The sequence below is a fragment of the Podarcis vaucheri genome (genome assembly GCF_965113315.1).
Source record: "Podarcis vaucheri genome assembly, chromosome: 7".
Taxonomy (NCBI): Eukaryota; Metazoa; Chordata; class Lepidosauria; order Squamata; family Lacertidae; genus Podarcis; species Podarcis vaucheri.
In genome coordinates, this window is record NC_138765.1 from 16764629 (window position 1) to 16787548 (window position 22920).

The window sequence follows — 22920 nt, forward strand, 5'->3', positions numbered from 1 at the left end:
TTGTTTTGTTTTTAACCTCTTTTATGTATTTTATCTTTTGTAATCTCTTTGGCTAAACCAATAAATAATACTTGCATTTGTATCTGAAAGAAACAGATCTGAGATCCGGCATTTTATTTCCCATAACCATTTATTTCGTATTGTAATGAACAGAATGAAAACTTAAGTATTTTTATTGAAACATTGCAGGGTTCTTTGTAGTTAGAATACAGAATCCCACACAACTGTCATGGAAATTCTACTCAATATCAATCCAGAGAAGATCCCAATGTATAGTTAGCAGAGTAAAAACTTCAACACGTTTCAGGATTCCCCCCAAAAAAGACCGGAGGCAATTAATATTTCATCCAGCAGAGTTTTACTGCTACTGAAGGCAAATGAACACAATGGTCACATATACAATGCATTCAGGATTGGCACTGTCCACAAGAAATCCAGTTGCAGCAGACTTCACATAAACTTACAATAACTTACAATAAGTCTAAACCTTAACGCTATATACGGAACTCCACACCAGAAGAAAGAGATATAAAAAGAGAAATGAAACCCTGGCTCCTTCTGGCCTCTTAATATGACCTTAAAAAAGAGATAACAGAACCAGTTTAAGCCAGCTGTACTAAGCTTCTCTGAAGGAGTAACCTAAACATCATGACCCTTCTGCTTGTTTCTTTCATACAGAGAAGTTTCCAGAGCCCCCTTGAATTAATCAGAATAGGGAAGATGTCTGCAGGCAGAGAGCCTTCTCAGTAGTGGCGCCTGCCCTGTGGAACGCCCTCCCATCATATGTCAAGGCAATAAGCAGCTATCTTACTTTTCAAAGACATCTGAAGGCCTCCCTGTTTAGGGAAGTTTTTAATGTTTAATGCTGTATTGTGTTTTAATATTCAGTTGGGAGCTGCCCAGAGTGGCTGGGGAAGCCCAGCCAGATGGGCGAAGTATAAAAATATTATATTGTTATTATTATACACCAGATCAATATTTTCTGCACCAAGAAATACAAACTGACAATTCTGAATCCTTTTTCTCTGCCCCTTGCTTCGCTTTACTGCCACCAAAAGTAAAAAAAGAAAGAACCTGAGATCCTGAGTCCTGCATTTCACCACTAGGCCTCTAATTCCCTCTAATTGCCATGAATTTTGGAATACACAAGGAGGGGTCTCCACTGTCCCATTTACCCTTCATATTGAAGCTAGTGTGAGATTCGTGAAGCATTATAACAGCTTTCTTGGATAACTAAAAGGGAAAAGCTCCCCATTCCAGTTACACGGCTTCCATTTTTCCGGAGTGCACAAAAAGCTGCTGTTCCACAACCTTGGAAAGTGAAATCGTGCTGCTCAAAGAAAGCTAGGGAAAAAAGAAAATGAATGTTGACATTAGTCCTTTACCCAGGGAATAGGAGGATGCCTGTGATGCTAAAAAGGGAATTTTACTAAGTTAGTATTAAAATGTGCATATTTAAGAAATCCGAAAAATATCATAATTTCACTGGAACATGAATATACATGAATTCTGATGCACTATAAATCCTTGCAGTAATGGTCTGAGTTAGCCAGATACCGCTCATTGTCACAAAATTTAAGGAAATGTATTACAATCCCCTGAGCCCTGAATTAGCCCTGAGCGCTCACTGGAAGGACAGATCCTGAAGCTGAGGCTCCAATACTTTGGCCACCTCATGAGAAGAGAAGACTCCCTGGAAAAGACCCTGATGTTGGGAAAGATGGAGGGCACAAGGAGAAGGGGGTGCCAGAGGACAGTGTTCTTGAAGCTACTAACATGAGTCTGACCAAACTGTGGGAGGCACTGGAAGACAGGAGTGTCTGGCGTGCTCTGGTCCATGGGGTCACGAAGAGTTGAACATGACTAAACGACTAAACAACAAAATTACAATCCTTTTAAATAATATGTTTTTTCAGGAAGAGGAACAAATTTTGTCCTGGACTACATTCCAGTGGTGGAGACATCCAGATGCAACTGGGGTGAAGCCATGAATGCACTTTTTACTTTTGTTCAGAAGGGTATTTTATATACACATCTCACTCTCAATCCTCCTTCTGGACAAGCTAGTGGCATTATGAGAGTTAAAGGATACAGTGTAGGCAGGCAAAACACTAAGGAATGGTGCATAGTGGGGCCAGTGAAAGATGTGGTCCCTCTCATTTTTCCAGCAACATGCAAGGGAAAGGGAAAGGGTGGAAGGGAGAATAGGAGAACAGGAGGGAGTCTGCATGAACCATCTGATGACTAGGCCCTTTCCCCATCTGAGTAGCAATGTTACCTCTAGAAAGATATCCTTTAAAAACAACACACTGGGTCTCATTCCCAAGGCAGTTGATAGTCTTCTCACTTTTACACTTTTTCTTTCCTTTGGAGAAGCAGGCTGGGCACTGCAAACCATTTTCAGCCAGCATGTTGCGCTCAGGAACTGCCAAAATCAAATGTATAGTGAGACTGTTAATGGCTTTGTCTGTTTTTGTATCTCTGTGTTATATTATTGTAACCCACCCTAGGCCCATATAGTTTTGGTGGGGTAGCTGCACATACTCATGCATGAAATATAATCTGGACACAATCTGGGTTCAGGACTGAACATGGGACAAAGTCACCATTGGTCTCTGAGATGAATGATCTTTCCCAAAATTCGGGTGGGGGGAGTGTGAACTTTCTCTTCCTTCTTGATCTCTCTGAAGGTTTTCATGCCATTGGTTATGGTGTAGCCTCTTTGAAATTATAGGATCTTAGATCCCTATTTTTGTACAGAGATTATGTCTCTCTTCTGCTCTTCAGCAATAACCTGTGAGTTTCAGTGAACCGCCCTAAGACTACCGGGTATAAGGTTAGTGTTAGGCAACCCATCCCTTCTCAGGCAGAGCTGTAGTTGCCCAGTAGGTCCCTCTTTTTCACAGTTTCTTCTCATGCCTGCCTCCCCATCCTGCCTGACTCTCCACCTTGAGAGTCCCTAATAGTCTTGAGCTGCTCACCCCATTTGAATGCGGCACAGGTCCTCTGAATACTGCTGATTGACTAAGGATCCAGGCCTTGGCCAAATCCAGGGCACAGCCTTAACATGTTAAGGATTCTAAAATGATGGAGAAACTTACAGCTGAGAGTTGCATTGTTACACAGTTCCGTCTTGCAACAGTACTTCTTCATCTCAAAGAATTTATCATCCGCTGCAGTGAAGCTGTAATGGCCCGAGAGACAAGAGCTGGATAGCGAGCATTTATTCAAAAGTTGCACTCGGGGTTTCACTATGAAAAAGAATTTGAAGGAAATACCCAGTTTGGGGGTGGGGGCAGGAAATATGCAGGTCTATTGCTACTCAGGCACATTCGTTGCAATGGTTCCAATTTTTTTTGTATTGTCTGAATGAGGACCTTTTCAAACTAACAATATACAAAGTGTTATTAAATTTGTCAGTCTAAAGTGATGGGCTGTTCCTTTTTTATTAATTAAAATATGTATACACCACTATATCATAGTAAGAAAAATATCAAAATGTTTTCCAGCTTTAATGCATAAAGCAGACATTAAAAACTGTATTAAAAGTAAAGAAACTGATATCAATGTATACTTAATGGCTAGCATGGGCCAGAGAATTTGGGGATAACATACAATTTACAGCGTGGGAGAAGTTATCGGATTGGGATTTAAAATTTACAGCATGTTACTTGCTGAAAGAAAATTATTTGAAAATGATGTAAATAGCAGTAAATTAGCAAAAATGTACAAAACTGGGTCAATTGTATGTTAGAAATGTGGTGGACATGTAAGATAGTATTGGAGGTTTGGGAAATGATTTATGATGAGTTAAAAAATGTTTAAAATAACTTTTTTATTTAACCCCCCCCCAAAGCTTTTCTTTTAGCAATCCTAGGTGCCGAAATCCCAAGGGAACAGAAATGACTAATTATGTATGCGACCACGGCTGCACGAATGTTATTGGCCCAGAGATGGAAAGAAGATGAACTCCCTACTAGAGGAGAATGGCAGATTAAGTTGAGGGATTATGCTGAATTGAAAAAAACGACTGGAAGAATCAGAAAACAGGAAGACTGGAATTTTAATAAGGAATGGGAAAAATTAATAATGTATCTTAAAAACCATTGTAAACAGTCAAAACTTTTAGAAGGGTAAGCAGGGATTTCTCATTAATGCAAATCAAATTGTCCAAGCTTGGGTATCAGCACCCAGATCCAGCCACGGATTGTGATCAGGTGATGTTAGGTTCCCCATTTTCATTTACAAACCATTGCTTACTTCAGGATTGGGAAGCTGTGATCCTCCAGATGTTGTTGGACTACATCTCCCATCATCCCTGAATGGTGGCCAGGCTAGCTGAAGCTGATGGGAGTTCTAATTCATCTATAGTTGAAGTGCTACAGCTTCCTCAACTCACTTTTTTCATGGCTGAGTTGCCCTAGCATAGACTTCTATATGCTAGTAGAACCATTAAAGTTCAACAATCTTAACCTGGATCTAATCCAACAGCAAAAGACAAAAAGGCAGGAAAATCTTACTTATATTTGTACGCAGAACACTGGCAACACAGGAATCTTCCTTGGAGTCACAAGTTGTTTCAACATAGGCTTTATATGTCAGTCCAGTATTTGTACGCAGAACACTGGCAACACAGGAATCTTCCTTGGAGTCACAAGTTGTTTCAACAAAGGCTTTATATGTCAGTCCAGTATTGTTATAAATATATCTGCAGTTCAGAGGTAATGCTGAATACAGAAACAAAAGTTTACTTCACGGATTAATATGATCATTAACATTATTATTAGTTTGATTTTGCAGTTTGCTTAATGAGACTAAGAGGAGGAGGTGATAGTAAATTAAAACTTTTAACTTAAAAGGTGTTCAATTTTAAAAGCATTTTAATAGAATGAAATGAAAGATAATCTGAGGTAGACTGTGGAAATCCGTGGGACTGGTGTTCTGTGAGCACTATACTTAAGTGAGAGTACGGGCCCAGGGGAAAAAGCATCGTCGGGCCCATCATAATGACATCACAAGAAATATTCATGACCTAACTCTGCTACTTTCTCTTGGTAACCCTGCACTCCTTGCTCTGTGGGGTGTTGATCTGCACTTTTAACTCCCCTTCTCTCCCAAGCTGCAAGTTCTTTTCAGTGTCCTCTAAAGGTAATTAAATGTTCCCCATCTTACCTGGAGAAAGCAGGACCAAGAGGAGGCAAGCACTCAGGAGTGCCTTCTTCATTCTGGAAAGATTAGGAGACTCAGAGCAGAGATGGATCAACAAGGGAATTGGTGCAGGTAGAGGCTTACGTGGAGTTATTTATAGGCCACGGTCTCATGTCGCAGGCAACACTTGGGAACAAATGGTTCAGTGAGGTCCAGGAATGGGTACTGTTTGTACACCACAAAGATAAAGAGGAACATACTGAAATTCAAAACTCAGTGAAGGAATTGTCCATGATCTCATTAGTTGTTGATTGACACTTCTAAGATTTATTTTTTGATATAGATAATTTACAATTTACAAGGTCAATGATGAAGGCACTCAAGAAAGCAATTTAGAGCCAAATAGGCAAGGGCAAAAGCCCTGAAGCCACCTACAAAATAGCCCCTCAAAATGGCCTCCATCTAAGGATTCCTCTTAATAGTAATAATAATAATTTTATTATTTCTATTCCCCACCCCATCTGATTGGGTTACCTCAGCCACTCTGGGTGCCTTCAAGCATATACAGAAACATAATAAAACATCAAACATTTAAAATCGCCCTATACAGGACTGCCTTCAGATGTCTTCCAAAAGTTCTATAGTTACTTATCTCCTTGACATCTAATAGGAGGCCATTCCACAGTGTAGGTACAACTCCCAAGAAGGCCTTCTGCCTGGTTCCCACTAACCTCACTTCTCACAGTGAGAAAACCTCCATAAGGCCCTCAGAGCTAGATCTCAGTGTTTGGGCTGAATTGGGGGGTGGGGTGGAGAAGCTCTTTCAGGAAAAGCCTGGATACTAGATCCATTCCAGGAAGGCTGGAAAGTGTGGAATGGGCTGTGGATGCAATGGAGACTTTAAGCAGTGAAACTGATCCTGCTGTCTTTGACGTGGTTTCCAGAGGGTGAAAAGAATGAAGTGAGATCTCAGGAGTTGAATGTGCCAATGGCTGAGTGTGCCAGGTATGAATCAGCCACTTACACAACTACAAGGAAGGTCTCTATTAGAGCCAGCAATGGCCGTGGAGCTTTCTCTATTAGGGAGCTACACAAACATGGCTATTCTCTCTTTTTTAAGAAAAGAAAAGAAAATCCTTTTTATTCAATTTTACACGATTCATTTGAATGCAAACATTAGTGACAATCATCAACATTTAGGATTCTCTCCACCCCTCCATGGTTTCCATTTTCAAACACTTTCTACTGCATCATATATTTTCTCTATTTTTCTTTAAATAATCCATTTTTACCTTAGCTTTTACTACATTGCAAGCGTTACTCAAATCCTGTCACATTTTTAGTTTTTTACAGTGTTCTCTTAAGTAAATTGTATATTTTTTTCCCATTCCTTATTAAAGTTACTATGTCCTGGTTTCTGATTTCCCTGGTCATTTTCACCATTTTGGCGTTGTCCATCATCTACATCAACCATTCACGTCTGGTCAGGATTTTGTCTTTTTTCCATCTTTGGGCCAGTAGTATCCACGCTGTTGTCCTCGCATACATAATCTGCTACTTTGGCATCTCTACATCTGAAATTCCTAGTAAAAAACCTTCTTCCCCCCCCAAAAAACGTTATTTTAAACATTTCTTCTGCTCATTATATATCTATTAGGGGATGATTAGCTGCTTGTGCTTAAAATGGTGCCCCTTCAGAGTTTGTGCGGCCCCACAAACCTCTGTGTGTGACAGAGCTCCTCAGACATGTCTGCTCTAGTCACTGTTAGAGTCCGACAGTGGCTGTTTGCGGAAACGCCTCCAACAAAGAAGTTCCTTAACGGAAACACGTCTCCTGGACTCACGACGTGACAGCTTCCGACGAAGCATGGGTCTCCCTGCAATTGCTTCTGACACCTCCCCACTATTTTCACTGGACGTGTCTCTCACCCCTTTCTCCCCCCTGCTTCCTGCCTGCGCTGCTGCATCTCTCTCAGTATCCCTGAGATCCTCCTCCAGAGACCCCGCGCTCCCCCTGCTGGTCCCTGCTTTGGCTGTTGAGTCTCTCCCAGTCTCTGGGAGCCCTATCACCTCCTTTCCCTCTGATGTCAGTTCCCTGACATCCACCTCCCCTCCAGGGCCCCCTTCCCCCCCGCCCCCTCCCTCTCCTCTGGGCGGTGAGGAGCTGAAACCCCGAAACGAATCCTCTTCATCTTCCGACGTCTCGAACATCTCCCTCCATCGGTCTTTGTTCCGACTCGCTGAATCCTCCTCCACCTCGGAATCGGAGAACCCCTCCAACTCCTCTTCTTCGTCTGTGGTGGCGAAGTATTCCCTCCGGAACCTCGCCACTGGCTGGGGTTTTCGAGGGAATCTCTGATGAAAAGTTTCAATTAGAACCTCGTCATCTACATCCTCTGCCCTGACCCAGGTGTTTTCCGACTCCGGTTCCCCTTCCCACATTACCAAATACTCTACTTGCTCTCCTTTCCACCTGGAATCTAGGATCTCCGCTGCATGGTAGCTGTGTTCTTTTTCCTCCATCGCTGGTCCCCTATTGACCCTCCCCTCTCTGTCCCCTATATACGGTGACAGCAACGATCTGTGGAACACTGGGTGCAACTTCATGTGGTTCGGTAACCGGAGTCTGAAAGCCACTGGGTTGACCTGTTGCGTGACTTCAAATGGGCCCAGTCTTTTGGGTCTTAACTTCTTACAACCTCCTTTAAATGGTAACCCTTGGGTGGACAGCCACACCTGGTCTCCCACCCTAAGGCTTTCCCCTTCCCTTCTGGTTTTGTCTGCCTGCCTCTTATATTCCTCCTTCGCTCGGTTTAAATTAAGTTGGAGTTGGCGATGGATCGCTTCCATTTCTTCAACGAACTGTTCTGCTGCTGGAACGCTCCAGTTCTCCCCCTCCCCCCCTGGGAAGGCTCGGGGATGACACCCGTGATTGGCCAAAAAAGGGCTCATTCCCGTGGACACGTTCTCTGCATTGTTGTAAGCAAATTCCGCCAACGCCAGCTTCTCCACCCAATCATTCTCTCTGTCATTAACATAACACCTCAAATATTGCTGGAGGACACCATTAGCTCTTTCCGCCTGCCCGTTGGTTTCTGGATGACGGGCAGTAGAGAAATTAACCTCTACATGCAGTAAGCTCATGAGCTTCCTCCAGAACCTGGAAGTAAATTGTTTCCCTCGGTCCGAAACCACCCTCAAGGGGGCGCCATGCAACCTAAACACATTTTCCACAAACAATTTGGCGGTTTCTTCTGCTGTGACCGCATGTGAGCAGGCTATAAAGTGTGCCATCTTGGTTAACAGATCTACCACCACCATAATGGCTGTTTTCCCTTTGGACCTGGGCAGATCAGTCATAAAATCTATTGCCACTGCCTCCCACGGTCTTTCCGGCGTGGGTAGTGGTTCTAATAAACCTGCCGGTGCCCGCCTCTCCCCCTTGGCTCGTTGGCAACGGTCACACCCTCTCACATATTCACGCACATCTTCCCTGACCTTGGGCCACCAGAATTCCCTGGTAACCAGCCACATGGTTTTGTGTTGCCCAAAATGCCCTGCTGTGGGGTTATCGTGCAGTTGCTTGAGTACCTTTTCCCTCAATTCCCCTTCAGGTATGTATAACGCTCCCTTGTAGTACAACGCCCCATTTCTCTCCTCAAAACCCCCGGGTTTGTCTCCCTCCCTCCTAAGACTCCTGAGTTTGTCCTGGGCGTATACATCCTGCCCCGTTCCCTCTACCAGTTCCCTTTGCCCCACCAATGCCGCCCCACACACCCAGCGGTCCTCGGGAATGACATGGGTCTCTTCGGGTACACCCTCTCCCTCCAAATATTCAGGTTTGCGTGAGAGAGCGTCCGCCCTAACGTTCTCCGGGCCTGGTACGTAACAAATCTCAAAGTTAAATTTGGAGAACTCCTGGGCCCATCTCAACTGCCGTTGGTTGAGCACTCGCGCAGTTCTCCAATACTCTAGATTCTTATGGTCCGTGCACACTTGCACTTTCTGTTGTGCACCAATTAGTAGGTGCCTCCATCTCCGGAAGGCCTCATAAATTGCAAGAAGTTCCCGGTCGTACACCGTGTAGTTCCTCTCAGACTTGTTCAGCTTCCGCGAAAAGAAGGCACACGGTCGCCACTCCGACCCCTCCTTCCCCGGCTGCAGAAGAAGCACCGCCCCTATGGCTCGGTCCGACGCGTCTGTTTCGACCCTCAGCTTTTTTTGTAAATCCACATGTAGAAGTTGTTCGCCAGAGGCGAAGGCCCTTTTCAGTTCCTCAAACGCTCGCTCCGCCTCCCCCGTCCAAACAAACTTCTTTTTGCTGCTGAGACAGTCCGTGATGGGCGCCGTCAGGTGGGCGAAGTTGCGGATGAACTTACGATAAAAGTTTCCAAACCCTAGGAACCTCTGCACATCCTTCTTGGTCTTGGGTGTTTTCCATTCCAGCACCGCTTGAACCTTGCCGGGGTCCATGGCCAACCCTTTGTCTGACAAGCGGTACCCCAGGAATTCCACCTCCTTGGTATGAAACTGACACTTCTCCAGTTTCACCCACAGTCGGTTGGCTTGCAGCCTGCTCAACACTTCTCTGACGTCTCTCACATGTTGCTCCTCATTCTCCGAATACACCAACACGTCATCTAAGAAGGCCACGCAATTCTTGTAGAGCAAAGGCCCCAGTACGTGGTTCATGAAAGCTTGAAAACACGCGGAGCCTGTTTGTAATCCAAAAGGCATAACTAAGTATTCAAATGCCCCCAAAGGGGTGAACATGGTGGTCTTCCATTCATCCCCTTTCCTTATACGTATCAGGTTGTACGCCCCCCTTAGGTCCAGCTTTGTAAAAATCTTTCCCTTCCGCACCCTGGTCAAAATATCATCAATCCTGGGCATAGGAAAAGCCGCCGGCTCTGTCACTGCATTTAAGGCCCGAAAGTCACATACCAGCCTCGGCTTGTCCGTGTTTTTTTTGTCCACAAAAAACACTGGGCTACCCCCCGCTGCCTTGGACTCTCTGATGAAGCCCCTCTTCAGGTTCTTGTCAATGAACGCTCGCAACTCCTGCATTTCCCTGTCTGACATGGCATACAACTTGCCTACAGGAAGCTGTGCTCCAGGGAGTAAATTGATCTGGCAATCAAAGGGTCTATGCGGAGGTAGTTGGTCAGCTTCCTTCTCGCTGAACACGTCGCTGAGATCAGCATACTGTGGTGGCACCTTCCCCTTCTCCACTACTTCAGTCCCTGCCAGGGTGGCTTGGGCCCCTGCTGACCCCTTTTCCCCCCTGCAGTGTTCTAAGCAATGTGCGGAACCGAAGGAAACCACTCTTTGATGCCAGCCCACCAGCGGATCATGTAGGGCTAGCCAGCTCATTCCCAAAATAATGGGAGCACCTCCCAAGGTGGCCACATTAAACGCTATCAGTTCTGTGTGCCTTGCCACCCTCATTATCATTGGGATGGTCTGCAAGCTGACTCCTCCTCCCAACAGTTCCCTGCCATCGATCGTGGTCACCTGCAGGGGGTTGCTTAAAGGGATAGTCTGTATCTGGTGTTCAGCAGCAAACTCCTTGCTCATAAAATTGCAGGAGCTGCCTGAGTCCAACAGTGCCTTTATTTTTAGGGGGTGTCCATTTTGCAGCTCTAGCGACACTTCAATCACTAGAGCCGGTCGAGGAGCTTCTGGCACTGGCACTTGGGGAAGGGGCACTTTCACTGCTCTTTGGCCTGGCTGCAGTGCCCTGATGGCAACCAGGCGTTGGCTTTTACCTGCTCCGTTTCTCCCTGCTCTTCCCCCTCAACAGCCCCCACCATTCCTTGCCATTCCTTCCTCTGGGGGCAGACTCTGGCAAAGTGGCCTGGCTGTTGGCAGAGATAGCATTTCCGGGCTCCCTTTCCCTCCTTCTTCGCCCCCTCACTGGGCTTTGAAACTGCGCGCGCGCGGGCTGTTCCGATTTCCATCGGCTCTGCCGGCGGGAAAGCTGGCTCAGGAATGTCTGGAATGCGTAACTCCTTCCAACGTTCCCCTCTCCCTTCCCGCCTCTCCAAGGCTCTTGCCTCCTGGCGCGCTCCAATGGTCAGCGCAGATTTGGTCAGCTGATCCATAGACACCGCCCTGGGGCTCCTGGCCAGCTCGTCTTTCACAGCTGAAGAAAGACCTTCTTCAAATAGCATCTGAATGGGTGCTGCCGATAAATCCCACCCCAATCTGTGAATCAGCATGGTAAATTCAGTCCAGTACTCACGGACAGATCTGCTTCCCTGCTTGCAAGCCATTAACTGTCTGCGCACCGCCCCTTCCTCAACGTCGCTGGAAAACATGATATCCATTGCACGAAAAAATTTCATAGTGTCCTTTAGGATATCGTTGTGCGTTGCCATCAGGGGTCGAACCCAGTCTCGCGCGCCCTTCTCAAGATGCCCAATTACAAAAGCAACTCGAGATTCCTCATCAGGGAACTCATCAAACTGGACATTCAGGGCATATTGCATTTCAGTCCTAAAGGCATGGTAATCCTTGGGGTCCCCCCCAAACTTCTGCACCAATCCTGGTACCTTTCTGGGGAACTGAGTGGTTCTCCCCTTCTTGTCTGCATCTTGAGCCCTCCTCTCCTCGAGCCTCGCCGTCTGCAGCGCCAGTTGGACCTCCAATGCTCGGCATCTTTCTTCCAAGCTTGGATCAGCTCCTCCGGCTCCGGCTGGGTCGCTCATGATGCTTTCTCCTGCACAGGCAGCGTACAGAGACTGTCGGACTGCTATTAGGGGATGATTAGCTGCTTGTGCTTAAAATGGTGCCCCTTCAGAGTTTGTGCGGCCCCACAAACCTCTGTGTGTGACAGAGCTCCTCAGACATGTCTGCTCTAGTCACTGTTAGAGTCCGACAGTGGCTGTTTGCGGAAACGCCTCCAACAAAGAAGTTCCTTAACGGAAACACGTCTCCTGGACTCACGACGTGACAGCTTCCGACGAAGCATGGGTCTCCCTGCAATTGCTTCTGACACCTCCCCACTATTTTCACTGGACGTGTCTCTCACCCCTTTCTCCCCCCTGCTTCCTGCCTGCGCTGCTGCATCTCTCTCAGTATCCCTGAGATCCTCCTCCAGAGACCCCGCGCTCCCCCTGCTGGTCCCTGCTTTGGCTGTTGAGTCTCTCCCAGTCTCTGGGAGCCCTATCACCTCCTTTCCCTCTGATGTCAGTTCCCTGACAATATCATTTCCCAGAATGTTTTTGTTATCTTGCTCATCCACCACATGTGGTAGAACGTGCCTTCCTTCTCTGTTCACTTCCAATATACATTTGAAGTGTCGGACACGACTAAACGACTAAACAACAACAAGTTCTATACATTTTTGCTAATTTTGTAGGTGTTACATCATTTTCACATAGTTCTCCTTCAATGCACAGCTTGCTGTAAATTTTAAGTCCTCCCTCCATAACTTTTCCCAAGATGAAAATTGAATATTGTGCCCAATATATTTTCCCCATTGTATCATTACCGATTTAACTTCCTCATCTTTCGTATGCCATTCTAGCAACAACTTATACATTTTGGAAAGTAACTTCACATTGTATTCCAGTAAATATTTTTAAAACCTTGAAATTTCCTTACTAAACCCATTTTTCTTATCAATGTTAAACACATCATTTAATTGATGGTATTGCAACCAATCTGCTACTAAATGTATTGCATTCTCAAATCTTTTCAACTTTATTTTTTTTTTATAAATTTTTTATTGGTTTTACAAAATTTTTAAGACAATACAAACATATAAAAAGACATACAAACACGTATAATTTCATAACCTTTTTTTTCATAAACCGTGTTTCTCCGACTTCCCCATACCGCCCCTTTCTGCATCCCAATGTCCAAAAGTTTTTAGCAACTCTGAATATATCTGTCAATCCTCTGTCCTCTTAGTCTTTCCTTCAACCTAGTCTTATATCGCTGTATCCCTTTCTTACTCAAACCTCGACATTCTAACATTCATCAAGTTTATAATAGTCCTTAAGGTAGATTTTGAATTTCTTCCATTCTTCTTCCGCTGTCTCCTTTCCCTGATCGCGGATTCTGCCAGTCATCTCAGCTAGTGTCATATAGTCCATCACTTTCATCTGCCATTCTTCCAGGGTGGGTAAATCTTGTGTCTTCCAATACTTTGCGATGAGTATTCTTGCTGCTGTTGTAGCATACATAAAGAAAGTTCTGTCCTTCTTTGACACCAATTGGTCGACAATGCCCAAGAGAAAGGCCTCTGGTTTTTTAGGAAAAGTACATTTAAGTATCTTTTTCATTTCATTGTATATCATTTCCCTGAAAGCCTTAATCTTCGGGCATGTCCACCAAAGGTGATAGAAAGTACCTTCAGTTTCTTTACATTTCCAACACTTATTGTCAGGCAAATGGTAGATTTTTGCTAGCTTGACTGGGGTCATGTACCACCTGTAAATCATTTTCATAATGTTTTCCTTTAAGGCATTACATGCCGTGAATTTAATACCGGTGTTCCACAACCATTCCCAGTCAGCAAACATAATGTTATGACCAATGTCCTGTGCCCACTTAATCATAGCCGATTTGACTGTTTCATCTTGTGTACTCCATTTCAGCAGCAAATTATACATTCTTGACAAATTCTTAGAATTGGGTTCTAACAGTTCAGTCTCTAATTTTGATTTTTCCACCTGAAAGCCAATTTTCCTGTCCTGTTTAAAAATCTCCATTATTTGGTAATATTGAAGCCAATTTTGTACTTTAGGTTTCATTTTCTCATGACTTTGTAATTTCAATTTATCTCCCTCCTGTTCCAAGATTTCCCAATACTTCGGCCATCCGACCTCCATATTGAGTTTCTTCAATGCCTTAGCCTCCACGGGTGACACCCATCTAGGGGTTTTGTTTTCCAACAGATCTTTATATCTTATCCAGACATTAAACAATGCTTTTCTAACAATATGGTTTTTAAAGGCCCTATGCACCTTGATTTTATCATACCATAGATATGCATGCCAACCAAATGCATTATTGAAACCTTCCAAATCCAAAATGTCTGTGTTCTCGAGGAGCATCCACTCTTTCAGCCAGCAAAACGCTGCTGCTTCATAGTACAATTTTAAGTCCGGCAGGGCAAATCCCCCTCTTTAGCATCTGTCAGTATTTTAAATTTAATTCTGGGCTTTTTGCCCTGCCAGACAAATTTCGAAATATCTTTCTGCCACCTCTTGAAACAATCCATCTTGTCAAGAATCTGCAAGGCTTGAAACAAAAATAACATTCTAGGCAATACATTCATCTTAATCACTGCAATTCGGCCTAACATTGACAATTTCAAATTTGACCATATTTCTAGATCTTTTTTAATTTCTGACCAGCATTTTTCATAATTGTCCTTATACAAGTTCAAATTTTTTGATGTCAAATAAACCCCTAGGTATTTCACCTTCTTAACCAGTGTCAAACCTGTCTCTTCTTGAAATTTCTCCTTCTCCGCGGCTGTTAAATTTTTTTCTAAGACTTTAGTTTATTGTTTGTTCAGTTTAACTCCAGCTACCAGGCCAAATTGTTGAATTATCTCCAACACCCTTTTCGTACTAGTGTCAGGCTCTTGTAGAGTCAATACTAAGTCATCTGCAAATGCCCTTAATTTATAATGTTTATCTCCGACCTGTACACCTTTAACCTGCTGGTCATTTCTAATCATATTCAGCAACACCTCCAGAACTGAAATAAAAAGCAATGGGGAAATTGGGCATCCCTGTCGTGTTCCTTTTTCTATCCTGAGTTCCTCAGTTACCACATTATTTACAATTAGTTTGGCTTTTTGTTCAGAGTATATCGCACCCAAACCATTCTCAAATCCTTGGCCAACCCCCATCCCATGGAGATTCTTTTTCATAAAACTCCAAGAAATGTTGTCAAAGGCTTTCTCCGCATCCACAAAAATCAGCACTGCTTTAGTATTAATTTTCACCTCTAGCAATTCCAAAATGTCTATTATATTCCTTACATTGTCTGATAGGTGTCTTTTTGGGAGAAAGCCTGCTTGGTCCTTATGAATCTTCTCCATCAACACTCTTTTAAATCTTTTTGCCAAAATGTCTGCAAAAATTTTGTAATCCACATTAAGTAATGATATTGGGCGGTAGTTCTTAAGTTGAGTCTTTTCAGTCTCTGTCTTTGGTATGAGTGAAATATACGCTTCTTTCCACGATTCTGGTGCCCTTTCCCCCTCTAAGATCTCGTTGCAGACTTCCTTTAACGGATGAACCAACCACTCCTTCAAGGATTTGTAGTATCTGGAAGTCAATCCATCTGGCCCTGGAGATTTGCCCAATTGCATGTCTTGAATGGCACCCTCTATCTCTTGTTCTGTTATTCTCTGGTTTAGATCCACCTTGCTTTGATGAGAGATTTTTTGTAATCCATATTTGTTAAGGAATTTATCTATATCCTCTTCATTTTGTGGTCCTTGAGAATAAAGTTTTTTGAAATAACTCAAAAAACAATTTCTAATCTCGTTGGGTTTGGATATGTTCTTTCCGTCCACTTCTAGGCTTGTAACTGTATTTAGTTTCTGCCTTTTCTTCAATTGCCATGCCAGGAGTTTGCCACATTTATCTGCCGATTCGAATGTCTTTTGTTTCATTTGCTTTATCTTCCATTCAATCTCTTGATTCATCAATTCCATATATTGTGTTTGATATAACTTAATCTCTCTCAAGATCTCCTGGGACTTCGGTTTTGATCTTAGTTTTTTCTCTCCTTCTTTTATCTTTTCCAAAATCTTTTCCTTCTTCTCATTCTGCTTTCTCTTTTTAATTGAGTTTTGTTGAATCAAGAATCCTCGCATCACAGCTTTGCTTGCGTCCCAGATCACTCTTTTTTCCACATCGGCCTTTAGGTTTATTTCAAAATAGTCCTTTAGAGTTTTTTGGGCCTTCATGTGGATCTCTTTATCTCGAAACAGGGTGTCATTCATCCTCCATCTGAATTGACCAGTTGTTGTAAGTTTCATTTCCATCTTCAAGGCGTTATGGTCGGAGCAAGTTTTTGGGCAGATTTCTATTTTCTTAATCTTTGGAGCCATCCCACTAGTGATCCAAATTTGGTCGATTCTGGTCCAGGTCATCATTGCTTGGGAGAAGAAGGTTCCCTCTCTCTCCAGAGGGTTCCTTGTTCTCCATATGTCTATTAGGTCCATATTTTCCGTCATCTCAAAGAAAGTCTTCGGAAGTCTCCCTTCATTGGAGATTGTCAATCTTTGTGCCTTGTCCATATTTGTAGAGACTACACCATTCATGTCTCTCATGATTATCATATTGTAATCCAGATAGTCCGTCAAAGTTTCATGGAGTTTCTTGAAAAATTCCGCTTTGCCCTCATTTGGTGCGTAAATTCCAACTATTAAGTATTTTTCTCCTTGTACTTGTATTTCCACTGCGAGATATCTTCCTTGTTCGTCTTTAAACATCATTTTTGGGGCCCATTTTTCCTTTACGTAAATCACGACTCCTCTTTTCTTAACTTTATCCGATGAGATGAATTCTTGTCCTAATCTTTTATTTATTAATAATTTCCTGTGTGCTCTAGTTATATGGGTTTCTTGTAAGCAAATCAAATCCAATTGTTCTTTTTTCAAGATATGAAATACTTGGCGTCTCCTCAAAGGCATGTTCAGCCCATTACAGTTCCAACTAAGGAATTGCAGGGCCATCTTGTTATTTTTCTGTTACTCCTCCGACCGCTCCAAGTTTTTGCTCTTCCTCTGACGGTGCTGAGTCAAGTCCATACGATAAATTAAGAATGTCTATTGCTCTCCTTTGTTCTGCAATTGGGTCCACCGTTCCCTTCTGTAGATCCTCTTGATTTCTTTCCAGGAATCTTTCTTTATCTTGTATGGTCTTTATTTTCACCTTCTTGTATGAAACGGTCTGCCTTTTAGGACAATAGGACACTGAACTGACTTCCTCCTGTAAAAGTGATACTGTGATACAAAGTTTATACAGTGCCTGGCTACAGTACATCACAAGATGAAACAGTATATATTGGGAAACTGTGGCAATTTGTAGCTACAAGCCTCCAGTTATACTTGCTTTAACTGTGTTAAAAAACTTTTCTTTTTACATCTTTGGATATTCTCCTTTGTCTTTGTACTTGGACATTTTATTTTTGGCCATTTTGATTTGCTCCCCCTAGAGGGTAAAGTAAAACTTGGCACAGCTTGGGACAGTGGAATTTTCCAACAGGGAATAGCTCCCGTGGGAAACGACCTTGACATGAGTGGCTCACAAGAAGAGATAGTTACAAGAGCCAAGACCAAGCAACAACAACAACAACAGCTGCAGCAACAGACAAAGAAAAGAGGCTCAATTTCAGGCGTAATTACTGGATCTGCAGGAACAACAGGACAAGAAAAAGGGACGGCTGTCTCTATGGATGCCGTGACAGAAGCCCTGCTTAAAATAAATCAATCTTTGGAGTCTCTGACAAAACAGACTTCAGAAAATACACAAAAATTAACAGAAATATCAGTAAGATTAAACCAGAATACAGAATCAATAAATAAATTGGTGGAGGAAAATGCTACCACGCGTAAAATTGCTGAAGATGCCAAAGCTACTGCTGAAGGGACACAAGAGAAATTAGAGCCGATCGCTAAGAAGGTTTATGAACACGACGCAACTTTGGCCTTGTGGGAGTTACAGAGAAAAGAGAGAAACTTGAAATTAAGATTGATTCCAGAGAATGAAAGAGACAATCTCGCGGAATATCTGACACGGGAGTTTGTTGACTGCTGGGATCTTGAAGAAGACGAATTCAAAATTACAACAGCTTTCAGACTGGGCAAAAAGCAGGACAGAAAGACCCCGAGAGATTGCCTGATTACATTTAGATCCAAGGACGAAAGAGACAAAATATTAGGACTACACTTTGAAAAGGCCTTGCAAATTGGAAATTCAGCTATACAGATCTTCAAAGATATTCCAAAATATATTCTGGATTTAAGAAACTTCTACAAGGATTTGGCTCTTCTGCTGAAGAAAAACTCCATCTGTTTTAGGTGGGAATTTCCACAAGGACTGTCATTTGACTACAGGGGAAAGAAGGTGAAGATAAAGACTATTCAAGACAAGGACAAATTTTTGGCAAGAAATCAGGAGGACCTGCAGAAGGGGACAGTGGACGTACTTGCAGAACAGAGGAGAGTACTAGACATTCTGAATCTCTCGTTTGGACAAAAACCACCACCATCAGAAGAAGAGCAACAACTTGGAGCTGTTGGAGGAGCCTCAGAAAAATAATAAGATGGCTCTGCAATTCCTTAGTTGGAATTGTAATGGACTTAATGGGCCTCTGAAGAGAAGACAAGTGTTCCATATTTTGAACAGAGAACAACTGGACTTGATATGTCTACAAGAAACTCACATAACTAGAGCCCATAGGAGACTACTTATAAATAAAAGACTAGGACAAGAATTTATTGCATCAGATAAAGTTAAGAAAAGAGGAGTTGTAATATATGTGAAAGAGAAATGGGCCCCAAAAATGATATTTAAAGATGAACAAGGGAGATATCTGGCAGTGGAGATACAAGTACAAGGAGAAAAATTTTTAGTTGTGGGAATCTATGCACCAAATGAAGGTAAATCTGACTTCTTTAAGAGACTTCATGAAACTCTGATGGACTATCTGGATTACAATATGATAATCATGGGAGACATGAATGGTGTGGTCTCCACTAACATGGACAAGGCACAAAGACTAACAGTTAGCAAGGAAGGGAGACTTCCTAAGACTTTTTTCGAAATGATGGAAAACATGGATTTGATAGATATATGGAGAACAAGGAACCCTCTGGAGAGAGAGGGAACCTTTTTCTCTCAAGCAATGATGACCTGGACCAGAATCGATCAAATTTGGATTACTAGTGGTATGGCTCCAAAGGTTAAGAAGGTGGAAATCTGCTCAAAAACTTGCTCCGACCATAATGCCGTGAGGATGGAGATGAAACTTACAACAACTGGTCAATTCAGATGGAGAATGAATGACACCCTCTTTCGAGATAAGGAGATCCTTATGAAGGCCCAAAAAACCCTAAAAGACTACTTTGAAATAAATTTGAGGGCCGACGTGGAAAAGAGAGTGATCTGGGACGCAAGTAAAGCAGTGATGAGAGGCTTCTTGATTCAACAAAATTCAATAAAGAGAAAAAAACAAAATGAGAAAAAAGAAAAGATTTTGGAAAAGATAAAGGAAGGAGAGAAAAAATTAAGAACAAAACCGAAGTCCCAGGAGATCTTGAGAGAGATTAAGTTATATCAAACACAATATATGGAATTGATGAATCAAGAGATTGAATGGAAGATAAAGCAAATGAAACAAAAGACATTCGAATCGGCAGATAAATGTGGCAAACTCCTGGCATGGCAATTGAAGAAAAGGCAGAAACTAAATACAGTTACAAGCCTAGAAGTGGATGGAAAGAATATATCCAAACCTAATGAAATTAGAAACTGTTTTCTGAGTTATTTTAAAAAGCTATATACTCAAGGTCCGCAAAATGAAGAAGATATAGACAAATTCCTTGATAAATATGGATTACAAAAAATCTCTCATCAAAGTAAGATGGATCTGAACCACAGAATAACAGAACAAGAGATAGAGGCCGCCATTCAGAACATGCAACTGGGCAAATCTCCAGGACCAGATGGACTGACTTCTAGATATTACAAATCGTTGAAGGAATGGTTGACTCAACCATTAAAAGAAGTTTGTAATGAGATCCTTGAGGGAAAGAAGGCACCTGAATCGTGGAAAGAAGCATATATTTCACTCATACCAAAGACAGAGACTGAAAAGACTCAACTGAAGAACTACCGCCCAATATCACTACTTAATGTGGATTATAAAATTTTTGCAGATATTTTGGCAAAAAGATTTAAAAGAGTGTTGATGGAAAGGATTCATAAGAACCAAGCAGGCTTTCTCCCTAAAAGACACCTGGCAGACAATGTAAGGAATGTAATAGACATTTTGGAAAAGCTAGAGGTGAATATAAACACTAAAGCAGTATTGATTTTTGTGGACGCGGAGAAAGCCTTTGACAATATTTCTTGGAGCTTTATGATGAAGAACCTTCATGGGATGGGGGTAGGCCAAGGTTTTGAGAATGGTATGGCTGCAGTATACTCTGAACAAAAGGCTAAATTGATTGTAAACAACGTAGTAACTGAGGAACTTAAGATAGAAAAAGGAACACGACAGGGGTGCCCAATTTCCCCATTACTTTTTATTTCAGTTCTGGAGGTGCTGCTGAATATGATAAGGAATGACCAGCAGGTTAAAGGAGTGCAGGTCGGAGCTAAACATTACAAGTTAAGAGCGTTTGCAGATGACTTAGTACTGACTTTACAAGAGCCAATCACTAGTACGAAAAAGGTTTTAGAAATAATACAACAGTTTGGCCAGGTAGCTGGATTTAAGTTGAATAAACAAAAAACCAAAGTTTTAGGAAAAAACTTAACAGACATGGAAAAGGAGAAATTCCAAGAAGAGACAGGGCTGACAGTGGTTAAGAAGGTGAAATACCTAGGGGTTTATTTGACATCTAAAAATGTGAATTTGTATAAGGACAATTATGAAAAATGTTGGTCAGAAATCAAAAAAGATCTAGAAATATGGTCAAATTTGAAATTGTCAATGTTAGGCCGAATTGCGGTGATTAAAATGAATGTATTGCCTAGAATGCTATTTTTGTTTCAGACCTTGCAGATTCTTGACAAGATGGAATGTTTCAAGAGGTGGCAGAAAGATATTTCGAAATTTGTCTGGCAGGGCAAAAAGCCCAGAATTAAATTTAAAATATTGACAGATGCAAAAGAAAGAGGGGGTTTTGCCCTGCCGGACTTAAAATTGTACTATGAGGCAGCAGCTTTTTGCTGGCTGAAAGAATGGATGCTCCTCGAGAATACGGACATTTTGGATCTGGAGGGTTTTAACAATGCTTTTGGTTGGCATGCATATCTATGGTATGACAAAGTTAATAGTGCCTTTAAAAATCATATTGTTAGAAAAGCACTATATAATGTTTGGATAAGATATAAAGATCTGTTGGAAAACAAAACCCCTAGATGGGTGTCACCAGTGGAGGCTAAAGCAGTGAAGAAACTCAATATGGAGGTTGGATGGCCGAAGTATTGGGAAATTTTGGAACAGGATGGAGATAAGCTTAAACTACAAAGCCATGAGAAATTGAAACATAAAGTACAAAATTGGTTTCAATACCGTCAAATAATGGAGTTTTTTAAACAGGATAGGAAAATTGGCTTCCAGGTGGAAAAATCAAAACTAGAAACTGAGTTATTAGAACCCAATACTAAGATTTTATCTAGAATGTATAACTTGTTGCTGAAATGGAGTACACAGGACGAAACAGTCAAATCGGTTATGATCAAGTGGGCACAGGATGTTGGGCACAATATCATGTCAGCTGACTGGAAATGGTTATGGAACTCTGGTATTAAATTCACGGCATGTAATGCCTTAAAGGAAAATATTATGAAAATGGTTTACAGGTGGTACATGACTCCAGTCAAGCTGGCAAAAATTTACCATTTGCCCGATAATAAATGTTGGAAATGTAGAGAGACTGAAGGTACCTTCTATCACCTCTGGTGGACGTGCCCGAAGATTAAGGCTTTCTGGGAAATGATCTATAATGAAATGAAAAAGGTACTTAAATGTACTTTTCCTAAAAAGCCAGAGGCCTTTCTCTTGGGCATTGTCGGCCAATTGGTGTCAAAAGGGGATAGAACTTTTTTTATGTATGCTACAACAGCAGCAAGAATACTCATCGCGAAGTATTGGAAGACACAAGATCTACCCACTCTGGAAGAATGGCAGATGAAAGTGATGGACTATATGACATTGGCTGAGATGACAGGCAGAATCCGTGACCAACGAAAGGAGACGGTGGAAGAAGAATGGAGAAAATTTAAAAGCTACCTTAAGGACTATTATAAACTTAATGAATGTTAAAGTGTTGTGGTTTTCAGAGACAAAGGGATACAGTGATATAAGGTCAGAATATAGAGAGGACTAAGATGACAGAGGTTGGAAGTAACAATTGGGAGTTGCTAAAAATTATGGACATTGGGATGCAGAAAGGGGGGGGAAGGGGAAGTCCAAGAAAAGAGGCTTATGAAAATATGTTATGAAACTATACGTGTATGTTTGTCTTTTTAAGTGTTTGTTTGTTATTTAAAAACTTTGTAAAACCAATAAAAATTCTATATAAAAAAAAATATTTTCACCTTCTTTCCCTTATAGTCAAAAGACAGTCCTTGTCAGTGTGGTGTAGTGGTTAAGAGCGGTAGTCACGTAATCTGGGAAACCGGGTTCGTGTCTCCGCTCCTCCACATGCAGCTGCTGGGTGACCTTGGGCTAGTCACACTTCTGTGAAGTCTCTCAGCCCCACTCACCTCACAGAGTGTCTGTTGTGGGGGAGGAAGGGAAAGGAGAATGTTAGCCGCTTTGAGACTCCTGAAGGGGAGTGAAAGGCGGGATATCAAATCCAAACTCTTCTTCTTGTGGGAACTCCCACCTGAAAGGGATGGTGTTCTTCTTCAGCAAATAGACCAAGTCCTTGTAGAAAGTTCTCAGCTCCAAGATGTGTTTAGGAATATCTTTAAAGATCTGTATAGGTGAGTTTTCAATTTTCAAGGCCCTTCCGTAATGTAGTTTTAATATTTTGCCTCTTTCTTCCTTCGATCTGAG

At 42.3% G+C, this 22920-nt stretch overlaps 1 protein-coding gene across 2 annotated transcripts in view; it reads right to left on the reverse strand.

The window, feature by feature from the left end:
* Positions 1-111: 111 nt before the first annotated feature.
* LOC309537970 (phospholipase A2 inhibitor and Ly6/PLAUR domain-containing protein-like) overlaps positions 112-22920 on the reverse strand; it is a 36468-nt gene continuing 13659 nt past the window's right edge. Inside the window, exons 3-5 of one of the 2 annotated variants that reach the window (XM_082233146.1) lie at positions 3102-3251; positions 2279-2425; positions 112-1344 (exon numbers count right to left, since the gene is read on the reverse strand). In XM_082233146.1, coding sequence (XP_082089272.1) covers positions 1190-1344; positions 2279-2425; positions 3102-3251 — 452 coding nt within the window. In that variant the 3' untranslated portion in view covers positions 112-1189. The remainder of the gene's footprint in view (positions 1345-2278; positions 2426-3101; positions 3252-22920) is intronic. The other variant, XM_082233145.1, reaches the window with a different exon arrangement.